Here is a 26,428-nt window from a genome sequence, read left to right as displayed (position 1 = left end):
CTGAAGTCAGCTCTCATGGCCCACCTCAAGGGGCCTAACTGGGTGGACAAGCTTCCCTGGGTCCTGCTCGGAATCTGCACGGCGCCCAAAGAAGATCTGCACACCTCGTCGGCCGAGTTGGTGTACGGCGCACGGTCGTCCCAGGAGAGTTCATACCAGCCCCAAGGGGGCAAGAGGAAGAACCCGCAGCAGTCCTGGGCAGACTACACGAGATGCTCAGTAACCTGGCCCCCATACCCACTTCGCAGCATGGGCAGAACCCGACCTGCGTACCCAAAGACCTGCAAAATTGTAAGTTCATTTTTGTACGACGGGGCGGACATTGGGCACTGCTACAGCGGCCCTACGAGGGGCCGTTTACGGTGATCAGAAACAATGGGTTCACATTCGTGCTGGACATTGGGGGGAAAGAGGAAGTTTTCACAGTGGACCGACTCAAACCGGCCCGTGTGGACTTGGCGCATCCGGTCGAGATTCCGGCACCGCAGCGCAGAGGCAGACCTCCCAAACAGAGTCCGACCCAGACTGTGGACATTGGGGGGGGGGGTGTATCGCCGGTTCTGGGGGGGGGAGGGGGGTTATGTGGTGACCCACTTCCCAGCGCACTCGAACCGGCCACAAAGTGGCGCGTGCCGGCATTGAGGCCGGTCCCAAAGAGGGCGCCAAGTCTGCTTCACCAGCAAGAGGAAAAGCCCGCGCGCGGGATGGGACAGTGAATACGTGCCCCCTACAGTATTCCAGCCCGGGGAGGGCGGGATCAAAGCAAGGCTGCAAAGTTTGAATAAATCTCTTTTTGCAACTGCAGCTCACTGACTCCGTGTCGTTATTTCAGTGCTGCGTGTAGCACACTGCTACAATCTCACATTAAGGGCTCCTTGTTAATTCATGCTCTTGTTTTTTATTGCCATTTACTAATATTTGCAGTTACATAGTTTGTTATCTTCTCTGTTCTTACTCTTTCACTGATCCTGTTTACAGTTACTATTCTATAGATTTGATGAGTATGCCCGCAGGCAAAAGAATCTCAGAGTTGTATTGGTGACATATATGTACTCCATTAAGAGAATCTGCTTTGAACTTACTTTATTGAAAGCAAAGCTGTAGTCAATAAACACCTGTCCAATGTATTGAAGTGGATGTAGTTCCTCTAGCACCTTGTTTATGATGCCCCATTCACTTTTTTATTGTGAAGGTATGTTTAGTACTTTGTATTAATATCTTCATCTACTTTGGGGAAAACAAGAAAAAATGAACTTGCGTTCTTCGAATGCATTTTTATCCTTAGAATTACTCTTCTGTAGCAGTGAGGCAGGTTTCGCAGTTTGCAAGCAAGTACAGAAGTGATTGAGGAAGTTCATTCAAGTAACAATTCTTAGAGAGAAGGAATGTGAGATATGCTACTCCAGTTTGGGAGACATTGCCAGCTCTCTTACATCACCTCCAAATGTAAAAAGGAACTTTGTCATAATAGGTAGAAGGTAGACACTGATGACACACCAGTGAAAAAGGGTATCTGAAATGGGTGAAATGTAAAGAAAATCTATAATTTGTCCTCTGTTGCCCCTGCATTCAGATTCAGAATTATTTATCACATGTAAGTTGAAGCACACAGTGAATTGTGTTGTTCATGTTAACAACCAGCACACCCAAGGATGTTATGAGGACAACCAGCAAGTGTCATCACATTTTCCAGCACCAACAAACAGCAAAAGCAAGACATCAACAGCGAATCAAATTCTATTCCCCTCAATCCCACCATCCAACCACTCACACACCCAGACAGGTCTCTAAACTCAGTTGTTCCTCCAGTTCCCATCCCAGGATTCTCAGACTTAACTGATACCGGTCTTCCAACTTTGCACTTCATCCCAGGATTGCAGTAGGCACAGAGTTTATATTATATGACATTAACTAACGGTCATTCAATTCTATTCTCCTCTCCTTTCAATATCAGCTTCATCCTTTCTTCTTCTCTCCTTTGTAAATCCATCAAGCTTTCCACACGTTCGCTGTTAACTCCCCGTGCTTTCACTGGTCACTACTCAGATACAGAGCTGTACTCTCTGTGGCTGGCTTATCAATAGTCTACATAATTTCGATGTCTCTTTTTAGTCTAAAAATGTGGGTAGAATAAAAATTATTCACTTTAAATTTGTCAGTCTTTAAAAACAAATTTCAGTAATATTTAAGCATTATTAAACACAATGGCTGCTTTCACAGCTGGCAACACCCCATGTTTAGCTTTGTCAGGTGGTTAAGGGGAAGAATGTACAATCTGAAACCCAGTAGCTGAACTGCCGACATCATTGGAATCCATGCTCCAAAGAACTAATTAGATAGGCCCTCTGCTTTCGGACTAGGTAAGTGTGGACACCATAAGTGGTTCTGAGTGAGTTTGGGTTGATACTAACCAGCCCATAAAATTCAGTACTGGATACTACAGAACCTGAAAGAGTGTGCCAAATGTACTCAAATTGTACAAGGACTGAGAGACACCCAGAGCTTTTGAGCAGTGTAGAATAGTAGAAGCTTTGGTACAGTGTTTGAAATTATGGATGTTTAATTGTGTGAGTAAGGTTAAAGTGTTTGCAGAGGGAGAAGGGCTAAAACCAAGATTATGATAATTAACAAAATAAGCAGCGAGGTGAAGGAACTGTAAAAGCTTTTATAGATATGTGAAAAGAAAAAGATTGGTCAAGACAAATGTAGGTCCCTTACAGTCAGAAACAGGTAAATTGATCATAGGGAACAAGGACATGGCAGACTAGTTGAATAACTACTTTAGTTCTGTCTTCACTAAGCAGGACATAAATAATCTTCCAGAAATAGTAGGCGACCGAGGGTCTAGTGAGATGGAGGAACTGAGGGAAATACATGTTAGTAGGGAAGTGGTGTTAGGTAAATTGAAGGGATTAAAGGCAGATAAATCCCCAGGGCCAGCTGGTCTGCATCTCAGAGTGCTTAAGGAAGTAGCCCAAGAAATAGTGGATGCATTAGCAATAATTTTTCAAAACTCCTTAGATTCTGGATTAGTTCCTGAGGATTGGAGGGTGGCTAATGTAACCCCACTTTTTAAAAAAGGAGGGAGAGAAAAACCAGGGAATTATAGACTGGTGAGTCTGACATCGGTGGCGGGGAAAATGCTAGAGTCGGTTATTAAAGATGTGATAACAGCACATTTGGAAAGAGGTGAAATCATCGGACAATGTCAGCATGGATTTGTGAAAGGAAAATCATGTCTGACGAATCTTATAGAATTTTTTGAAGATGTAACTAGTAGAGTGGATAGGGGAGAGCCAGTGGATGTGGTATATTTAGATTTTCAAAAGGCTTTTAACAAGGTCCCACACAGGAGATTAGTGTACAAACTTAAAGCACATGGTATTGGGGGTATGGTATTGATGCGGATAGAGAATTGGTTGGCAGGCAGGAAGCAAAGAGTGGGAGTAAACGGGACCTTTTCAGAATGGCAGGCAGTGACTAATGGGGTACCATAAGGCTCAGTGCTGGGACCCCAGTTGTTTACAATCTATATTAATGATTTAGACGAGGGAATAAATGCAACATTTCCAAGTTTGCAGATGATACGAAGCTGGGTGGCAGTGTTAGCTGTGAGGAGGATGCTAAGAGGATGCAGGGTGACTTGGATAGGTTAGGTGAGTGGGCAAATTCATGGCAGATGCAATTTAATGTGGATAAATGTGAGGTTATCCACTTTGGTTGCAAAAAGGGGAAAACAGATTATTATCTGAACGGTGGCCGATTAGGAAAAGGGGAGATGCAATGAGACCTGGGTGTCATTGTACACCAGTCATTGAAGGTGGGCATGCAGGTACAGCAGGCGGTGAAAAAGGCAAATGGTATGTTGGCATTCATAGCAAAAGGATTTGAGTACAGGAGCAGGGAGGTTCTACTGCAGTTGTACAAGGCCTTGGTGAGACCGCACGTAGAATATTGTGTGCAGTTTTGGTCCCCTAATCTGAGGAAAGACATTCTTGCCATAGAGGGAGTACAAAGAAGGTTCACCAGATTGATTCCTGGGATGGCAGGACTTTCATATGAAGAAAGGCTGGATTGACTAGGCTTATACTCACTGGAATTTAGAAGATTGAGGGGGGATCTTATTGAAACGTATAAAATTCTAAAGGGACTGGACAGGCTAGATGCAGGAAGATTATTTCCGATGTTGGGGAAGTCCAGAACAAGGGGTCACAGTTTAAGGATAAAGGAGAAGCCTTTTAGGACCGAGATGAGGAAAAACTTCTTCACACAGAGAGTGGTGAATCTGTGGAATTCTCTGCCACAGGAAACAGTTGAGGCCAGTTCATTGGCTATATTTAAGAGGAAGTTGCATATGGCCCTTGTGGCTAAAGGGATCAGGGGGTATGGAGAGAAAGCAGGTACAGGGTTCTGAGTTGGATGATCACCCATGATCATACTGAATGGCGATGTAGGCCCGAAGGGCCGAATGGCCTACTCCTGCACCTATTTTCTATGTTTCTATGTTTCATTGCCAAGAATTATTGGGATCAGGAATGTATTGCAAGAAGGTTGGAGGAAAAAGATTTAGCAGTAATTGTCAAAAGAGAATTTGGTCTTGCTCTGAAGGGGAGTCAGGGTGCACGTAGATTCGTGTGAAATAGCAGGAAAGTGGAGCAAAGCCAAATCAGGTCAATGAATACAAGGTCAGGTTTAGGGATTACCTGGTCTCCTCTTTGTCCCACTTCTTACTTTTCATAATAAATCCTTAATTTGAAAGAACATTTCAGGAACAGGGAATGGGAAGTGGGATCAATGAACAGCTTCACATGGATAGAGAGCCAAGTGACGACCTGTCGTGCATCGTTCTGTTACTAACAAAGTCAGTGGAATGCTAAGGGCATGTGTCTCAACAACCAAGTAAAAATGAAATCCTGAGCCAGAGCTGACCTCGCTATTTTAACACTTCAGCATTTTATCTATTCCTTACTACTCAGATTTGATGGTATCTGAAATGTCATTTCTGAGTGTCTCCATGTGAGGAAGGTTACACATTATATTGACCTACAACATGAGAAGTACGGGTGAGATATGGAGGAAAGGTTTCGTAAAGTGAGTTAGACAGCGCAAGACCTGTACTTGGGTCCTTGACTGATCAAGAGAGCTAAATTGTACTTAAGTGGTTTGTAAGAAGCAACCTGCTGCTGTTTTTGTTCTTATCATTTCTTAGCACCAGGCAAGCAGAGCCTTACAGAATGTTATCCCATAATATCCTTGTGGAACACCATTAATCACAGACCTCCAGTTATTATCAGTTCCTATGATCCCTACCTTCTTCAATGGGTAATTCAGCCCTGAATCCAAGTGTCCAATTTGCCATTGATCCCACATATCTTAATCTTCTGGATGAGCCTCCCATGAAGGACCTTGTCAAGTCTAAAATCCAGATAAATTACATCCACAGCTCTACCTACATCAATCACCCTTGTCACCTCATCAAAAACCTCATTCAAGTTAGTAAACCACAACTTGCCCCAGACAAAGCATGCTGACTCTCTCTAGTTAGGCAGTGGTTTTCCAAAAGCTCATAAAAACTACCCCTAAGAATTCTAAGAACTTCCCTATCGCTGACATTAGACTCACCAGTCTGCAGTTTTAAGGATTATCCCTAGCTCCCTTCTTGACTAATGGAACAAAATTCACTTCTTGCCAGTCTTCCAGGACCTTGCCTGTGGCTAGAGAGGACATGACCCCAGCAATTTTTGCCTTTCTCAATGACCTGGGCTATATCCTGTCATGCCCTGGGAACTGATCCACCTTAATGTTCCTTAGGAAACCTAACACTACCTCCTACTTCAAAATGGCTATGCTCCACATCTTCTCCTTGGTAGATTCTGATGCAAAGTACTCATTACAGTTAGAGCATTGGTGTGCTCCGCATGCAGAATGTGGGAAGTCAGTGTCAACACAGTTGTCCCTGATGACCACACCTGCAAAAGGTGCATCCAGCTGCAGCTCCTATCAGACCGAGTTAGGGAATTGGAGCAGGAGCTGGATGAACTACGGATCATTCAGGAGGCAGAGGCAGAGATAGATAAGAGTTATCGGGAGGTAGTCACACCGAAAAGTCAGGAGGTAGACAAATGGGTGACAGTCAAGAGAGGCAGGGGGAGCAGACAGAGAGAGCAGAGCACACCTGTGGCCGTTCCCATCAAAAATAAGTATACCGTTTTGGATACTGTTGGTGGGGATGACCTACCAGGAACAAGCTGCAGTTGTCCTGTCTCTGGCACTGAGGTTGGACCCTCGACTAGGAAGGGGAGGAGGGAAGAGGAGAGTGGTAGTGACGGGGATTCTATAGTCAGGGGGGCAGATAGGAGATTTTGTGGGGAAGATCGGGAGTCTTGGATGGTATGTTGCCTCCCTGGTGCCGGGGTCTGAGACATCTCAGATCGGGTGCAGTTTATTCCCGAGAGGGAGGGCAAGAACCCAGATGTTGTGGTCCATGTAGGGACCAATGACATGGGTAGGATAAGTGAGGGGGTCCTGCGTAGTGAGTTCAAGGAGTTAGGTGCGAAGCTGAAGGGCAGGATCTCCAAGGTAACAATCTCAGGATTGCTACCTGTGCCACGTGTGAGTGAGGCAAGGAACAGAAGGATTATACAGATTAATACGTGGCTGAGAGGATGCTGCAGGAGGGAGGGCGTCAGGTTTTTAGATAATTGGGCTTTGTTCCAGGGAAGGTGGGATCTGTTCCGAAGGGACGGTTTACACCGGGAGCGGTACCAACATTCTTGCAGGAAAGTTTGCTAGTGCTTCTCGGCTTCTTGGGGGGGGGGGGGGTTTAAACTAAATTTGCAGGGGGCAGGGATCCAGAATGTGAGAGAGGATAGCGAGATGAAGAATAAAGGACAGGTGGGGACTACACGGTTCCGGAATATTAAGTGTGTAGTAGAGAAAGGTGAGGCGGAACAAGTGATAAGGATGATCAAGTGATAACATGTACAAAGGGATGGTCTGACGGAACGTGGAGTTAAATGTGCTGAAAGAATAAGTAAACTTAGAAAGGACAACAAAATTCAAGGGGCGTATAGCCAGAAGGGAGTTTGGGGAGCTGGGTTAAGCACAATAGGCAGCGATTTAAACAGAAAGAGGAGAAATGGGCTAAAAGTTCTATATCTGAATGCACGGTGTCAGAAATAAGGCGGATGAGCTTGAAGCTCAGGTGCGAATGGATAACTATGATGTTGTCGGGATAACGGAGACATGGCTGCAGGGAGATCAGACCTGGGAAATGAATGTACAAGGGTATACGTGCTATCGTAGGGACAGAAATGTGGGCAGAGAGGGTGGGGTGGCCCTGTTGGTGAGGAATGAGATTCAGTCCTTTGCAAGGGGGGACATAGGATCAGGAGAAGTAGTCTGTGTGGATAGAACTGAGGAACAGTAAAGGCAAAAAGACCCTAATGGGTATTGTCTACAGGCCACCAAACAGTAGCATGGATATTGGGTGCAAGTTGAATAGGGAGTTAACATTGGCATGTGGCAAAGGTAATGTCACAGTAGTTATGGTGGATTTCAATATGCAGGTGAACTGGGAGAATCAGGTTGGTGCTGGACCCCAGGATAGGGAATTTGTAGAGTGCCTATGGGATGCATTCTTGGAACAGCTTGTACGAGAGCCAACCAGGGACAAGGCTATTCTGGATTTAGTCTTGTGTAATGAACAGGATTTGACAAGCAATCTTGAAGTAAAGGAGCCATTAGGAGGTCGTGACCATAATATGATAAGTTTTTATCTGCAGTTTGAGAAGGATAAGGGCAGATCGGAGGTGTCAGTGTTGCAGTTGAACAAAGGAGACTATGGAGCCATAAGGGAGGAGCTGGCCAAAGTTGACTGGATGGATAGACTAGCAGAAAAGACAGTGGAACAGCAATAGCAGGTGTTTTGGGGAATAATGCACAAGGTGCAAAATCAGTTCATCCCTCAGAGAAGGAAGGATTCAAAGGGGGGGAAAGGGGCCACAGTGGTTGACAAAGGAAGTGAGAGATTGCATAGCATTAAAAAAAATGGAAGTATGACAGAGCTAAGGTGAGTGGGAGGACAGATGATTGGGAAGTTTTTTAAGGAACAACAGAACTTAACTAAGAAGGCAATACGGGGAGAAAAAATGAGGTACGAATGCAAGCTAGCCAGGAATATAAAGGAGGATAGCAAAAGCTTTTTTTTAGGTATGTGAAGAGAAAGAAGATAGTTAAGAACAATGTTGGGCCCTTGAAGAATGAATTGAGTGAAATTATTATGGGAAACAGAGAAATGGCAGAAGAATTTAATGAGTACTTTAGATCTGTTTTCACTAAGGAAGACACAAGCAATCTCCGAGATGTATGGATGGGCCAAGGACATAGGATAACAGAGGTAATGAAACAGATTGACATTCGGAAGGAAACAGTGATGAGAAGACTGATGGGACTGAAGGCTGACAAATCCCCAGATCCAGATGGTCTGCATCCTAGGGTACAAAAGGAGGTGGCCCTGGAAATTGCGGATGCATTGGTAATCATTTTCCAATGTTCCTTAGATTCAGTATCAGTTCCTGAGGATTGGAGAATGGCTAATGTTATCCCACTTTTTAAGAAAGGAGGGAGGGAGAAAACAGAGAACTATCATCCTGTCAGCCTAACATCAGTAGTGGGGAAGATGCTAGAGTCCATTATTAAAGATGAAATAGTGGCATATCTAGATAGCAGTGATAGGATTGGGCCGAGCCAGCATGGATTTACCAAGGGTAAATCTTGCTTGACTAATCTGTTGGAGTTTTTTGAGGATGTAACCAGGAAGTTAGACGGGGGAGATCTAGTGGATATAGTGTACCTCGATTTTCAGAAGGCATTTGATAAGGTCCCACATAGAAGATTGGTGGGTAAAATCAAAGCTCAGGGCATCGGGGGGAAGATATTGACATGGATAGCAAACTGGTTGGCAGATAGAAAGCAAAGGGTAGCGGTGAATGGGTGTTTCTCGGAATGGCAGGTGGTGACTAGTGGGGTGCCACAGGGCTCGGTATTGGGACCACAGCTGTTTACGATTTACGTCAATGATTTAGATGAAGGCATTGAGAATAACATCAGCAAGTTTGCTGATGATACTAAGCTGGGTGGCAGTGTGACGTGACGAAGATGTTAGGAGAATTCAGGGTGAGTTGGATAGGCTGAGTGAGTGGGCAGATACTTGGCAGATGAGTTTTAATGTGTTAACTGTGAGGTTATCCATTTTGTGAGTAAGAACAGGAAGGCAGATTATTATCTGAATGGTGTAGGGTTAGGTAAGGGAGAAATACAAAGAGATCTAGGAGTCCTTGTTCATCAGTCACTGAAGGTGAATGAGCAAGTGCAGCAGGCAGTGAAGAAGGCTAATGGAATGTTGGCCTTTATTACAAAGAGAATTGAGTACAAGAGCAAGGAAATCCTCTTGCATTCGTACAGAGCCCTGGTGAGACCACACCTGGAGTATTGTGTACAGTTTTGGTCTCCAGGGTTAAGGAAGGACATCCTGGCTGTAGAGGAAGTGCAGCATAGATTCACGAGGTTAATTCCTGGGATGTCTGGACTGTCTTACGCAGAGAGGTTAGAGAGACTGGGCTTGTACACGCTGGTATTAAGGAGATTGAGAGGGGATCTGATTGCAACATAAAAAAATATTAAGGGATTGGACAAGATAGAGGCAGGAAATATGTCCCAGATACTGGGAGAATCCATTACCAGGGGACATGGTTTGAGAATAAGGGGTAGGTCATTTAGGACAGAGTTAAGGAAAAACTTCTTCTCCCAGAGAGTTGTAGGTGTTTGGAATGCACTGCCTCGGAAGGCAGTGGAGGCCAATTCTCTGGATGCTTTCAAGAAGGAGCTAGATAGATATCTTATGGATAGGGGAATTAAGGGATATGGGGACAAGGCAGGAACCGGGTATTGATAGTAGATGATCAGCCATGATCTCAGAATGGCGGTGCAGGCTCGAAGGGTCGAATGGTCTACTTTGGCACCTATTGTCTATTAAAGACCTTACCCATGTCCTCCACATCCATGCACATGTTCACCCCCTCCATTCTTGAATGGTCCTACTCTCTCCCAAATTATCCCCTTACTCTTGACATGTATATAGAATGCCTGGGAATTTCCTTTAATCCTACTTAGTAAGAACTTTTCATGGCCCCTTTTGGCTTTCTGGATTCTTTATAATCCTCAAGGGTTCTGTTTGATTCTAGTTTCCTAAGCTTAACACACTTTTCTTTTTCCTTCTTGACAAAATTCATCACCTCTCTTGACAATCTAAGCTCTCTCACCTTCCCATCCTTGTCTTTCTGACTAGAACATATCTGCCCTTTATTTTGCACAGTTGGTCCTTAAACACTCTCGACAAGTCAGATGTGGACCTGCTCAAAAACAGCTGATCCCAATTATCGCTCCCTAGTTCCTGCCTAGTGCTCTTGTAATTTGCCAATGTTTCAATTTAATTCTCTCCAGCAAGGTCCACACTTATCCTTATCTATAGCGATCTTAAAACTTAAGGAGTTGTGGTCACTGTTCCCTAACTGCTCACCCACTAAAAGGTCAGTCACGTGGCCATGCTCATTCCCGGACATCAGGTCCAGTACAGATTTAAGAAAATCTACTGGATGCACCTAACAAATTCTGCCCCATCTAAACCTCTTGCACTAAGAAGGTCCCAATTTATATTAAGGATGTTGAAGCTCCCCATGACAATAACACTATTTTCTTTACACCTTTCCCTAATCTCCCTGCACGTCTTTTCCTCAATATTCTCGTGGTTATTCGAGAGTCTGTAGTACAATCCCATCAGAGTGGTTGCACTCTTCCCTTTTTTGAGTTCTACTCATATACGTAGGCTCAGTGGAGCAGGCCTCATTATGTCTCTTTTATGTGCAGCTGTGATATCATCCCTGATTAGTAGAATAACTCACCCACCTCTTTAACCTCCGTCTCTATCCTTTCTAAAACATCAAAACCCTGGGACATTAAACACCAATTCTGTCCCTCTTTCAACCAAGTCTCCGTAAGGACCACAACATCATAGTTCTATTTACTGATCCATGCTCTAAGTTCATCACCTTTACCCATAAATCTCCTAGCATTAAAATGCACAGGTTTCAAACTATCTGTTCCATCATATCAGTTAATTTGTTCCTGCCTGTTTTAACTGGTGTTAGCATCTACCTTCCTCTCCATCCTTCCACTTTCTCACCTGATGCTCTGGCTTCACCCCCCCCCCCCCCACTCACCAAACAAATTAAAAATTTCCCAAATAGCTCTAGCAACTTTTCCAGCTAAGATATTGGTTCCCCTTCAGGTCAGATGCAGCCTGTCCTGCTTGTACAGGTCACCAGTATTCCAGATGTAGTTCTAATGATCCAAGAACATGAAACCCTGTACCCATTCTTCAGCCATTCATTCATCTGTACTATCATCCGATTACTGCCCTGACTAGCATGTGGCATTGGGAGTAACTCAGAGATTACTACCTTGGAGGTCCTGCTTGTCAGCCTTTTTCCTAACTCCTGATTCTCAATGCACAGGATTTCTTCCCTCTTTCTACAAATATCATTGGCACCAATGTGCACCGCAACCTCTGGCTGCTCACCCTCTCTCTTCTGCAGCTGCTCTGAGACATCCTGGACCCTAGCAACTGGGAGGCAGCCTACCATCCTGGCATCCCTATCATGGCTACAGAATCTCTTGTCCATTCCCCTAACTATCAAATCAGCTATCACTGTCGCTCTGCCTGACTTACCCATCCCTACTGCGCTTCAGAGCAGGCCTCAGTGCCACTGGCCTGGCTGTGGCTGCAGTGCCTTGCTAGGTCATCCTCTTCAGGAGTATCAAAAGGCACACATTTTTGCTGAGGGGATTGGCCATGGGGTTGCCTACACTGACTGCTTACTCCTCTTACATCTCCTGTTGGTCACCCATTTCCTGGTCTGAAGCCTGCACTTTGGGTGTGACCACCTCAGTAACAGTCTCATCTATGAGGTTTTCAGCCTCCCAGATGGTGAATGCATCCAGCTCTAGCTCTAGTTCCTTGACCTGGTCAAGCAAGAGCTGAAGTTGGTGCACTTGTAGCAGATGTAGTTATTAGCAATTCTGTTGGGTACCTTGAGATCCTACATCTCACAGGATAAGCATCCCACCACTCTAACTCTGACGATCTAACCATCCTGCCTACACTAAGCATTTACAAACATCAAGAAATGCTTACCTGCTCTTACATGTGCCTCCTCTCTGAAACCTTTGAGTGGCACACTCTCCTAGGTCACTTGCTCACCCTCTTCACGCCAAGCTTTGTCTCTAACTTCTTAACCTTATTTCTTAAGCACGGACAGCTCTTTCAGCAAGCCCAGAAAGAGAATTTTAGTGTGATTCTAGCTAGTTGCAAGCTGTAGAAGGTTGCTCGGCAGTGAGCAACAGTGCATGAGCAGTGGAGGGGAGCTTTCAGCACATGGAGGGAGTGAGCACGGGTGATGTAATGAGGGATCTCTGCAGCCGGTGTTCTTTGTGGTGGTTCGGTGAAGAAAATTGCAGCACAGCAATTGGAAAGGAGAGAAGAGAGCTGGTGAGAAATAACAGTAGGCATGGAGGGCTATCACCTCTCGTCACCCACTCGCTCTGACCTGACATTAATGTGAAGTGCTTCTCGTTTGTGACAAGTCTGCAGGCCTGCAGCTGGTCAATGGTGTCATGTCAGGATCCATCTACTTGTGATCTTGGAGCACTGCCAACATCTGTCTTATACAGAGCCATGGGGCTCTTGGCTTAACAATAGCTTTGCATCCCTGACTGCCAGAGGTAACCTGGGATTGTATTTCACATTATTGTACCTGGTAGTGAACAGTTCCTGAAGCCGTGATGATGTTAGTTCCGGGGATGATAGATAAAGACACTTTAACTGGAACTGTGAAAGGAAACTGCACAGCAGCTTAAATCTGATCTTCTCAGTAAAGTAGTTTGATTTACAGTTTGTAAATGGTACTGCATTTCAGATTCTGGGAAATGTTTTGTTTTATTCATCCTTTGTTCTGTAGTTGAAATTCTGTGATGAAGTGGTCTGCCTTGTTGCCGTGTTATGAGCCATTTTATGACATGAAGAATGAGAGCTTAGTTAGACCTTTATTGTCATTGCTGAGGACAACGAGATTACAGTGCTATCTCATTCAGTGCAAAACAGCATACTGGCAAATCAGTTACTGAAAACACAGTGACTAAATGTAAAATAACATCTGAGTTATTTAGAATGACATCTCAGTTAAACTAACAACTCTAAGATTAAAAGAAACTGTGCTCGCCCCTTTCAAGTGTTGTGCATGCCCATGTTATAAAATACATTGATTAAAGATAAAATAGCAATATTGCACATGTCCAGAATTGTGTGTAGAGATTGTCCACAGTGTCTATAGACAGTGGGTGAGTGGGGTAGCATTGTTCAGTTGCATGACTGCCCAGATTTTCAGTCTGGATGTCCGTGCAGTCATGTTTCCATATCTCCTGTTGGATGGGAGGAGATTCCACAGGGATTACTGGGGTGGGATGAGTCCATCGCGATTTTGGGAGCCCATTGTTGACATTGTGAGTTGTAGATGGTTTCCGTATCTGGTTGTTGTGTCCCAGTGATGTTCAGTGCAGTCTCCATCACTCGCTGAAGTGCTTTTTGGTCGTTCTTGTAGCTAGTGTAACATAGTGTGAGGCAGTAGGTCAGTATGCCCTCAATTACTCATTGGTAAAGGTTTACCAGCAGCTTTGGGGGCAGATTACTGAGCCTTCTCTATTATCAAGGAGGTGTTGGTGGTCCAAAAGAGCACCTCTGTGATGTTCACTCCCAAGAGCTTAAAACTGGAGACACTTCCAACTGCTTCACCATTTATGAATAGTGGAGCTGGTTCATACCTTCTTGATTTCCAGAAATCGATAATCACTTCTTTGTTCTTTTAATGTTGAGTGAAAGTTTATGGTTATTGCTCCATTCAGACAGTTTCTGCACCTCTGTTTGCTGTTTCATTTTTATTTGTAATTGATTTGTGGCATTGTCTGCAAATTTGATGATGGAGTTGGTGCTATAGGCAGGGGCGTAGTCATGGATGACAAGAATGTAAAGGAGTGGACTCAGTACACATCCTTGCCGTGCACCAGTGTTCAGGATCGGGGAGATTGAGGTGCACTTGTCTAGTCTGACTGTCTGGGTGCAATTGGTAAGGAAGTCCAGAATCAGTTCACAAGTTAATGTATTGAGTCACAGACTGTGTAGTTTAAAGGTCAGCTTGTGGGTGAGTATGGTGTTGAAGGCAGATCTGTAGTTGATAAAAAGCTTTCTGACATAGGTGTCCTTATGCTGCAGGTAGAAGTTGAGTGACACAGTGCTGTTGGTAGTAGAGCTGCTAGCTCACAATTCCAGAAGTCTAGCTTTGATCCTGGCCTTGGATACTGTCTGTGTGGAGTTAGGATGTTATTTCTGTGACTCTCTGGGGTTTCCTGTGGGTGTTCCAGTTTTTTCCCATGTCAGAAAGGCATAAGAAACGATGGCTTAATTGGCCACTGTACGTTGTTCCTGTTGTGTTGGTGAGTGATAGAATCTGGGGAGGGGGGTGGAGTTGATGTGAATGTAGGGAGAATACTATTGGAATGGTGTTGGATTAGTGTGCATGAAGGCTTGGTAGTTGGTGTGAACTCTGTGGGCTAAGGGGCTGCTTCTGTGTTAAATGACCCAATGCACAGAGCACCATTATTGGATTTCCCCGGTAAAAGTTGACATTATTGGTGTTAGCCCAATGTCCCCTGTTCACAAGTGCAGCAGAGCAGGTATGATCTTTACAACCAGCCGTTAAAGAAACAACACACTTCTAGCTGCAAGAGAGTATTGTTACTAAATGAAAGAATGCCGCATTGTTGGGAAGGGCTGGTAGAGTGCTTGCAGAGGGTCACTAAGGACCGAGATGATTTGATGAAGAACTGTGCCAACGAGACACATGTTCTCAAGGGCAAAACAAGGTGCTCCTGACTGCATGTTGCCAGGGAGAGTCCTTTGGGGCTGAGCATGCTGACTAGAGAGGTCTGCCCTTTGGGGATGCAGTGCAGTATGTCCATTCCCACTCTGTCCTACCCCCATGAGCTGAAGCAAAAGCAAGTGAAACCCCTGCACCTTGGGGGGATCTGAATAATCTCTTCAATGCAAGAATGAACAGCAAACTCTGAGCTGTGGCTGATATCAATCAGCCTGGAAAATCCTTGAGGCTAAGGAGCTGAAACTGTTGCTGGTTCTGATCGACGTGTCTACTCGGGCAAAGTAGCCAAGGTGCAAATATGATGCAGTACTTGAAGTCAGGAGGTCAGAAGTCTACATAAGAGAAAGGATATAATTTTAATGTTAGCCCTTCTGTGAATAATATGAGATTAATAAGAGCTATTTTTCCTTTGGAAAATAAGCAATGTTTCGTTTTGTTTTGTCCTGGTCAGTAAGATTGAAAATCTCACTGCAACTAATTGTTGTATCTTTCATTGCTGTTGGTGTTATTTCAAACACTTCTATGGGGTAAAAAGTGAAAAGGAGATTGAAAATACAACTGAAAAATTAGGTGGCAAATTTCTCAGTTATAACTGGATCCAGAAACTGCTCGACTGCAAGCCAATCTGATTTTAAACAACACAACGTGGAGTGATGTGGACAAATTTGGAGCCACGTCATCCAGTGTAGCTTGCTTGTGACACCTTGCCTTAAGGTACAGATACAGTGTTACATGTTATTACTGATGAAAGCAAACATCCCATTGCCTCCTTTGTATCACCTTCTTACCGCTAAAGAGAAAAATTATGCACCGATTGACAGAGGGGCTTTTTAGTCTGATTTGGGATGTAAGACATTTCAATCAGTACTTGTATGGAGAGAGTTTACGGATCATCAACAGCTAGTGTCCTTTTCCAATCCACAGAGGGTGTTCCAGTAGCAGGAGCGGCAGCACAAATGTGGAGATGAGCTCTGTGTTTTGGAGGACACAATTACAAGACTGAATTCAAGAACACGACTAATTGTGGAAATGCTGATGGATTTTCTCATTTACCCCTGGAGAAGGAAGATATGAAAAATTTGCAAAAAAGGACACTCCTCTTGACACATTCTCCCTAATGCAAATCCAAAATCTCTCTATCACGATTGAGATGATCCAAGGAGAAACCAGAAAAGCCCCCACAATTTAGCTCTCAGTACAGTTCCGTGAGACCTTTGAGAGTCATGATGTAATCGTGTTTCAGTATGTGCAACTCACAGTGGTGACTAATCTATTGCCTTAGTATTGTTGATGCGTGCATGAGTTCAATTTTTAAATTCACATACTTAGTGAGCACTTGCCAAGTTTGGAGAACAACTCAGCCCAACCATTAACCACTCCAGCTACACACTTTTCAAATTATTTAGTGAACAGTCTATCTCTACTGAAATCCAGTGCAGGTTCTACTGATCCTATTGCACCGTTCTTATCGTTGTTTCTTTACCATGTGTGATACATGCTCATCTGTTTCAAAGTGATTTCCAAGATAATGCTAATAACTCCTTCAGAGATCTTCCAGGAATGTTATATAGATTCCAGCTGAGATCTCACTTTTCCGTGTGGGCCAACATCCAAAGAAGCCTACATTATTATTTCTTCACTATTTTCATATGTTGAAATTGTGGAATCTGTGACTGTGGTTCAGAAAACAATCTCCCTTTGCAGCCTGTCTTTTAACTTGTTGTTAACTATTGCTCATTTTTCCTCGGTTTGCAGGAGATTAGGTGGTTATGAGTCAGAGCAATGTTCTTGGGTGGGAGAGGAAAGCTGTTGTATGTAATCGTTCTATATGAAAAACGCAGGCCTCACAAAATGTTAGACTCTCCACTGTCCTAATGAGTCAGTCTGTTGTACCAACCAGTCATGGAACTTGCTCACAGATTCATATTTCGCTGAAAATGCGGCAAACTGATCTTAGGTATGTCCTGTTCTGCTGCTGGGATGTACCCACCAGAGGAGGCGACAGAGTGATAGGCAATCCCTAAGTGCTGGGAGAGCTCGAGTATTGACTCTGGAACACATAAAATGACACGGAAAAGGCAGTTTTCTTATTATTACCTACCATCTTCCTACAAATGATAAATCAGTATTTTTCTTCACTAATTCCTGGAAGAAACATTGAGAAACACTGCACCCTGGGGTTGGGGCTTCAGCAACCATCAACTAGCACTGACTAAGCTAGCCAAGCACAAAAGAATGTATACATCAACTGTGTCTGAGTTTAGATAGTGCACCAATATAAATCTTGTTTCCACAAACCTGCCTGTCACACACGATGGAACTGGCATCAGTTTCTGGCGCATGGTTCCCAAGGGGACAAACTCCTATCTTCATTATGATATATGACACTACCACCATGCTAAAGGGGGCTGATTGTCAATATCATTGGCCCACCACCAATGAAGATGTACCGATAGCCCCAAGTAATGAAGAAGGATATCATCTTTGGGTTTGCTTCAGCTTGAGCTGGCTATAGTTGGGGGTGTAGATCAGACTTTAAAAGGTGTACCTCCATCCTGAAGCCAGCTAAAACAGTGTTAGAATGCAGATCTTTGAAAGATCATTGAGACTAGATTGCAGCTATCTCTTCAGTATAGATGGGAATTAATTTAAAATTACCCCTTCTTACTCTGTCACCAAGTCTAGCAGCTGCACAGATGTTTTCCGTTTGCAGGTATGTTGTAACAGTACACTTGGTTAAGATATTTGTGTTAGACTTGTGTCAATTTTATGTCAATATGATAACTTAAATGAGTTAACAATTGCACCTGAACTGTGAAGGCAGAAGTGTAGCCCAAGATCATCTCCAATAAAAACGTAGCCACCTAAACTCAGCATTCTCTGCCACTAGTTATTCAATTCAGTTCCCATGTTGACACCACACAAACGTACAGTTCAAGTGGGAATTTCCTCGGAGTTGCTGGAAGTGTGCATTTCTTGCCAACTTGGTGAAACAAGAGCTGTCCTTTGGAAGTTTCTGACCCATGTTTCTCATTTATTCCATCACATGGCATCCTAAGAAAACATGCTCACTTGTTGCCTTTATTAGCTGACCTAATTGTGGGATCTCAACATGAGTTGTGGATTTAGTATTTGAAAACATAATAACTAATTGAGGCATTCTTACCTAGTTTGTAAAGCAGAAAACACTCTTTATTTCATTTGAAGGAAATTTCCGTGTTCTTAGTAAAACATTTATTTCTTTGTCTCCTCCCCCAATAGGTCTACTCAAAGGTTCTTAAGCAACATGATTTTAGCCAGTTCCCCTGATGTCCTCAATATGTGTATTGTCCATTGAACTGGTGTCCTTTTCAATGGACAATTTACCATCTGTCTCACCCACTGAATTTTGGCTACTTACTAAGTATTTTGCTAAGCACCCTGCACATTGATCTGATGTCCTGTTCAGTGGAATTTGCTCATTTACTTTGTTATTTCTATGGACTTTAGCTATTTACCAGGTGTCTAGCTTTCTGGATATTAACCATTTACCAGGAATCTTGCTTCAGGGACTTTGACCGTTACCACGTGGGTTGCTCTGTGCACGCTGGTCATTTCCCATGAGTCTTGCTCCTTTTTACTTGCACCATCACAGGTGATGTTATCAGTAATGAACCCTGCCCTTTCTCCTTCTCTTATCTTGTGGGCTAAAGGTCTTCACTAGCGTCTTGCAGATTGATATGTAATACATCTATTCTGGGCAATAGAATATCATTTCACTTCCATAGCTTTACCTCAAGGTCATTTGGAATGGAACTTTGTCTTATAGCATTCAGTGGAAGAATATTGATGCACATATGCCTGTCACAGCTTCAGAGCACACCAGGAGGTTCTTGGTACTGACAGAGGTTCCTGGTGCTGTGCCAGGACTGTGTAAGTATCCTGTTGTGAGTAGAGCAATTGTCTGTTAGTTTTGAGATGTGACATATAACAGGATCTTAATGGAGAACATTGCCATTTACAAGTCCTTGCCAATAAAAGGCTGTAAGTGCCAGGGGGAAAAACAATGTTCTTTCTGTCAGTATTCAGCCTTGTCTACTAAATAGCATCATACAGCAGCAACCAGGCAATGAAAAAATCATTACCATTCACTGATAATCCACAGCAATGCAACAGAAGCAGTGTTAGCTTTAATGTTATCTGGATCCCAGACAATGCAGAGCAAGTTACTTTTGGAGAATAAAGATTTTAGAATTAAATCTTTGAACATTAATTCCCTGTGTTTCTTGGTACACGCTTGTGTATAATGTCATCACCATTCCAGCCAGCATCTGGACCAGCTCTTATTGAACCCATACAGCACATCAGAATTTCTTTGCAATGTTCAGCATCTTTTTCCTTGAGTTTTCTATTTTATTAGAAAACAAACATCTGGAGGAACTCACTAGGCCAGGCTGCATCTGTAGAAAAAAAGTACAGTCCCGAAACATCAACTGTACTTTTTTTCCATAGATTCCTCTAGCCGTTTGTGTGTGTTGCACATATAATTAAAGCATGGGAATGAAGTTTACAGGTAGTCCCCGAGTTACGAACATCCGACTTACAACTTGTACTTATGAACCGAGGAAGAAGCCTTCCGACATTTTAAGTCATTGCTGTTGACACTGTGTTGAGTATGTAACTTTGTATTTGTCTTAAATTTTTCTTAGCAAGATTCACCCTGACCCCGCAACCCCCCCCATTCCGGTCGGCTGTGGTGCAGTGAGATCAATGCTGGCTGGAGAACAGAGTTTCCCGAGTTCAATCTAGTGACAGACCTATCCCGTGACTCCGGTACCATCTATGCCGGGTTGATGTCGAGCTCGCAACGCGACCTCGTTAAAAAGAAACATGGCCACCTCCAGTTTAAATTCCCACGCGGAATATTGTGGAGGATCAAATACAATACCCAAACCCAGCACAGCCCCCATTTCCCATTTAACCTGTCTCAGTGCGGTTGAGTTTAGCACCCGGGGAATTCAGTGCGGTGGTCCTTAGGATCCAGCGGACCTCGGGACCCGCTGCCCACAGTGTTTCTGTCCCGTTGGTGGGAAGCAATCGCGATTGAAAATAAATTGGAAATAATAAAGTGTTTGGAAAGAGGTGAAATGCCATCGGTCATTGGAAAAGCGTTAGGCTACAGTCAGTCAACGATTGGAACAATTTTAAAGGATAAAGTGAGAATAATGGAGCATGTGAAAGGCCCTGCCCCGATGAAAGCTACAATTATTACCTAGTAACGCAGTGGTTTAATTATTGGAATACATACATTTCTTAAGTGTTTTATATGCATAGAAAGGTAAAATATATACTATATACTAAGTCAAACGTTTGACTAACTGACGCTAAATAATACCAGATGTACTTGTTCTGACTTAGGTACAAATCCGACTTAAAGACGGACTCAGGAACAGAACTCGTACTTAACCCGGGGACTGCCTGTACTGATATCTCAGTCCACAAGTGAGTGCAATAGCTACAATGGAGCCATTTGAAAGTGAGCATGGGGTTCTTGTAGCATTTCAACCAATATTTATTCCACAATCAGCAATAGTAATAGAAAGATTAATTGGTCTTTCAACTTGTTACTCTTTGTAAAGTACAGATTGGATGTTGATTTCCTCAATTTAACAACAATGAACTACACTTCAGAAATACTTAGCATGCTGTAAAGAACAGCATATTGTTCTACCAAACTTCTCAAATTGACATTGAAAACTACTTCAATTGCTGCAAATCTGAAACAATAACAGTAAACACTGGAAAAACTTAGCAAGTTAGAGAGTGTCTATGGAAAGATAAACAGTTAAAGTTTCAGGACTTGACTCTTTTGAAGCATTTCTGAGGCATTTTCTAATTATCAGCATGCACATATAATTTCGTATTTTCTGAATGAACTAATATATGTTACATTATAGTCAATCAGCTGAGCAGCATTAGCAGCACCTGCCAAACCTGAGATATCTCCTGCCAAACCTGGGCAACGTTAGCTGAGCACAAAAGAAGGAGGAGGAAGCAAGTAGAGTCAGGGATAACCTTCTACTTAGCCTACATCCTTAGTAGCCACTAAACACTGGTTAGACCACACTTGGAGTATTATGTGTAGTTCTGGTTGGAACACCACAGGAAAGTTGTGGTTGTGATGGACAGAGCGCAGAGGAGGTTCACCAGGATGCCCTCTGGATTGGAGACTTCTACTTACAAGAAGATACTGGATGGACTGAGCTTGTTTTTATCTAGGACAAAGAAGGTTGAGTGTTGACCTGATAAAATTATATAAGCTCATAAGAGGCTGAGATAGGTTAGGTCAGGGGTCGGCAACGTTTCCCACTGAAAGAGCCAATATGGACCCATTTCCCACAGAAAAGAAAACACTGGGAGCCACAAAACCCGTTTGACATTTAAAATGAAATAATACTGCATACAATGGTTTTTTTTGCCTTTATGCTATGTATAAACAAACTATAATGTGTTGCATTTATGAAATTGATGACCTCCTGCAGAGAAAACTAAATTACATTTCTGCATGCAACAAAAACATTTTGAACTCCGAAAAAAAAGACGTTGGGTTGAAGGTTACTCTATAGTTAGCCTACCTTGGATCGAAGAATTAAAAGAAAGCGTGCACTGGCAGGTGTCAGGCATTGGCAGTGGTGATGTATATTAATAGCGATAAAAAACACGTTGTAGCGGTGTGCTACACGCAGCGCTAAAATAAAGACACTGCAGTCAAAGGTAACTTTATTCGAACTAAACAGCCTTGCTTTAAAGCCTCCGTCAACCTGTCCCCCTGGGCGCGGATGCTCCAAAAGACACGTACTCACAAACCCCCATAGGCTATCTCCCTTAGCCAGAACGGTGGCTAATTGTGAGCCGGTTCAGATGTGCCAGGAAATGGGGTCTCCACAACGTTTTTAGATTGTACAAGATCACCATAATCTTCAAATTTTGAATTACATTTCAAAAACTAACAAACCACGGGGAGCCGCAGCACAGAGATGAAAGAGACGGCATGTGGCTCCAGAGTCGCGGGTTGCCGACCCCTGGGTTAGGTAGTCAATATCTTTGTCTCATATCAGGAGTAATATAACCAATGAGGCAAAGGTTTAAGGTGAAAGAAAGAGTTTTTAAAAGGATCTTCATGGTAACATTTTTTCAACTGGAAGTGATATCTAGAATGTGCTGCCTGAGAAGCAGATGGAATCAGATACTATTAATACATTTAAAAACATTTAGATAGACACTTAAGTGGATATGGTATAGAAAGATATGGCCCTAATGCAGGCAAATTGGATTAGTAGTCATTACTCTCAATACCATGTCTTCCAATTCTGTTTAACAATGTCTTGCTTGGCACTTTATGAAAGGACTTCTGAAAGTCTAAATGCACCATATCACTGGTTTGCACTTATCTAGTCCATTAATTACAACCTCAAAAATTTCTGACAAATTTATCGAACATTATTTCCCTTTTATCAGTCTATGTTGACCCTTCCGGATAATATTGCTATTGTCTTAAGTATTTTGTTCCCTCCTCCTTAATAATAGATTCAAAAATTTTTTGTCTACTTATGTTAGACTATCTAATCTATAGTTGCCTGTTTTCTCTTCTCCTTCTTAAATAACGGAGAAATATTTCCTACTTTTTAAAATCCCTGTAAACTTTTCTAAAATGGAGCCCCATACATGGAAGCCTCCGTCGGACAGGGTTGACCATGGATGTTGCATCCTAGCTGTCTAGATACGCAAGCCTGGGCAGTATGATATGGAGAGCAAGCTGTTGTCCCTGTAGCAAGCTCCCGCTCTCCACTCATCTGATGAGCCCAAAGGGCTGACAGAGACTGGTACATTTCAGTACCAGCAGCGTTGCAGGAGTTGCCAGTCAGCATTGAACTCAATGTAGGACTGCCTTAGGGATTCCAGCTCTGGATTTTTCCCTTGGGGTTCACTGCTGAAGCCATATGAGTGGATATAGCTGCCAACCACAGTTGATGAGCCCCCATCTGCCTGAAGTGACTAGTTTTAAGCTGCCAATAACCCGCCTTTGCCTCTTCTCCTGTCAGTAGAAACATTTCCACCAAGCTTAGTAGCTAAGCCACACGTGAAGGCCAGGACCTAGACTTTGTTGTCAGAGGCTATTTGAGGCGCATTCCTTTGGAAGCATTTAATGGGTAGTGGGAGTTTATCCCCGTTACCACCCTCGGCCATAACCACTTAAGAAGCCACATACAATCACCCTCAAAAGATATGTAATTGCCAGGTCTTCTTTTTTTGAATTACACTCCTAAACCATGGAACTCAATACTAAAACAATAGGTATGCACACTTAATTAATACTTTTAAGCTCCAGCTCAAACCCGATTAATTTAACCTTGCTTTTAACTAACAGCTGTTTGTCTTTTATTTTCATGTTTGCACTTTATCTCATTGTAAAGTACTTTGAACTACATTGTCTGTATGAAAAGTACTCTGTAATTAGCTCATTATTATTATATTACATAAAAATGATTTTGAAAATACAGGTTATTTGGTTGTCTTTATAGCTAACATTCTAAGTTGGGAATCAATCATGTGTTTTGAATCAATCTTATATTAAGATGATGTATCACTGCTAAGAACTTTTTTCTTAGCTCATTATCAGTCTACCTTCGCATCAACAGACATTTGAGTTCTTTACTGCATGCTAAGTATTTCTGAAGTGTAGTTCATTGTTGTTAAATTGAGGAAATCGACACCCAATCAGTACATTGCTAACAGTAACAAGTTGAAAGACCGATTAATCTTTATATTACTGTTGTTGATTGTGGAATAAATATTGGTTGAAATGCTACAAGGACTCCATGCTATTTTTCAAATGGCTCCATAGTAGCTATTGAACTCACTTGTGGACTGAGATATCAATAAACTTTTATCCCATTCTATAATTGTATGCGCAACACACACAAATTGCAAGAGGAATCTATGGAAAAAAGTACAGTTGATGTTTCAGGACTTTTTTCAATAGATGCTGTCTGGCCTACTGAGTTCCTCCAGCATTTTGTGTGTGTTGCTGGGATTTCCAGCATCTGCAAATTTTCTCTTATCTATTATTGTATGTGATTACATTGTAGAATATTTCATACTAACTGTAATATTTTATCTGGCATATTTGTACTTCAGCTTGTGATATCTTGGGATTAAGCTGTTGCCATAAATTTTGGCCCAGAGTACGACTTGGTCGAACTTAGCACTAAAATATTCACACTAAGACAGAGGTTTTCATATGATATGTAATAAACTGAAAACATTTGAATGACAAGGTACAGCTCTTAATGGAATCGAAGCCTCCATTGGGTGTTGAGGACCTGGTACAGGCTATGCATAGAGGTAAACGAAGGACTGGTTTCTGAAAGTGAATATTCTAGGTTTAGAGTCATAGGGTTATTGAAAAGTACAGCCCATCCAGTCCATGGCAAAATCACTTCTACAACCTTTTGTCGGGAAAACTTGCATTCCTAATTGTCCCACAAAAGGAATAGGTTAGTGGTATTTACAATACAATTGTATTGTAAATTTAGTGGAATTTAAAATTATTTTAAATTCCTCAATGTGGCCATGCCTCAATCTTCTGAACTCATGGAGTACAAGCTGTTTATGTGATCTGTCCTCATTGTTTAACACTATAACCCTGATGTACTGTATTAATTCTGCACAGCAGTCTCTCCAGATCAATACATGCTTTCCAAAGTGCCAAAAATTGATGGATTTTTAAAAAATGACTTAAAATATCTTTCCTTTATTGAAAGAGTTTGTTTTTACAGATTAAGCACTTGGATGTGCACTGTGAAATGAATAGTAGGCAGGAGAGAGATCCCGGGACCAGTTACTCATTTCCATAGATACTGTCTGACCTGTTGAGGTCCTCCAGCCTTTTGTGTGAGTTGCTTTGGATTGTTTAAATTGTCCTCAGATTGGAGAGTCTTCCATTACTTGATACAATCTGTTTCTATAAATTCTAACACTTCCAATTGGCTCTCCTACCAATCTTCCCATTTCCACAAGACATCTGTATTATATCATTTTGATTGCTATTTCTCAAAACTGGGACTGCTCCTCGGTCTGAGGTTTCTGCTGAATTTTAATTTGCAGCAGGATTAGTTCGTATTGCAGGTTTACCCTGGATAATAATTTGTTTTTACTGTGACAAGCTCTCTCACAAACATTGCAAACAAGCACATCCCAGTTAATATTTTTCCAATTCTGAGTTAAAAGGTACACATGAGGAAAATGATTTTGAGATCTTGACTGAGTGTAGATGTTCTCAATCTTGTAATTTGATTCTTGTTATTTTAGCTCACTTCTGACTATTCATAGTAACCATTAGAGATTTGTTTAAAATATTTATTTAACTTTTAAATGCCTCTCTTTTATTGAAAGAGTTCGTTTTTACATGGTTAAGCACTTGGATCTGCTCTGTGAAATGAATAGTAGGCATCAGAAGGATCCCGTGAATCATGAATTTGTGGAGTGGGGAGACTCACAGGTTTATGATTTGGAATTGCTGGGGTGGGTGATGGGGAAGAGAGCAGTCGTATTATACATGAGCAATGGTTCACGAAAAGGTCTCACCACCACCTCTGAAGGAACAGACAATACTGGCTCCATGACTTGAATAACTCTCTTGCTTCTTGGCAACCAGAAGCAGAAAAAGCGCTCATCTTGCATTCTGTTCAGAACTCTACTCTGTCAAAGTTTGATCATTACCTCCTCTGAATTATATTCTGGGTTTTAGGTTGTGTATTCTTCGTTCTTGTTTGATTGCTGCTCTGCATTCAAAATCAGTTTGTTACAAAAAAGCCCTCCTCTCACCCAATGCCCCATTGTAGTCTCAACTACCCTACACCATGCAATATCATTGTTGGAGAATATTGTTGATACTGAATCTCAAACAGGCTAGTCTTTATTTTCCATTTAAAAGTTTAATAATTATTTGAAGGAAAGGTTTAGTAAACTGTTTACTGATTCAATCCCTGTTTTGTACTGAATGTGCCTTGTTTCCAATGGTGATTCTCAGTCCAAGAATCTGTCTTTTTTATAAATGTCTTGGATGAGGAAGTGGAAGGGTTATTTAGTAATTTGTAGATGACGTGAATGTTGGTGGTGTGTGGATAGTGTCGAAAGTTGTTGTAGGTTACTATGGGACATTGATAGTGCTGAACTGGGCTGAGAAATGGCAGATGGAGTTCATTCCTGAAAAGTATGAAGTGATAAACTTCGGAAGGTCAAACTTGAAAGACATCTTGGGTTCTATATCCATGGATCCCTCAAAGCTGACATGCAGTTAATAGGGTAATGAAGAAGGCATATGGTGTGTTGACCTTCAT

The 26,428-nt window shown here is 42.5% G+C and overlaps 1 protein-coding gene across 5 annotated transcripts in view; it reads left to right on the top strand.

Moving 5' to 3' along the window:
* The window catches only part of kif1aa (kinesin family member 1Aa), a 320,477-nt gene that overhangs the window by 83,029 nt on the left and 211,020 nt on the right, over positions 1–26,428 (top strand). The window contains exon 1 of one of the 5 annotated variants that reach the window (XM_059950009.1): positions 18,343–18,959. The exons of the other annotated variants lie outside the window; for them this stretch is intronic. Within the exon in view, the coding sequence (XP_059805992.1) occupies positions 18,884–18,959 (76 nt within the window). The 5' untranslated portion in view covers positions 18,343–18,883. Of the gene's footprint in view, positions 1–18,342; positions 18,960–26,428 lie in introns of those variants that run through there. 5 annotated transcript variants of the gene reach the window in all.

This window comes from Hypanus sabinus, chromosome 2 (genome assembly GCF_030144855.1).
Source record: "Hypanus sabinus isolate sHypSab1 chromosome 2, sHypSab1.hap1, whole genome shotgun sequence".
NCBI classification, from domain to species: Eukaryota; Metazoa; Chordata; class Chondrichthyes; order Myliobatiformes; family Dasyatidae; genus Hypanus; species Hypanus sabinus.
The sequence above is the reverse complement of the archived record's forward strand: the minus strand, read 5'-3'. Positions and strand labels throughout refer to the sequence as shown.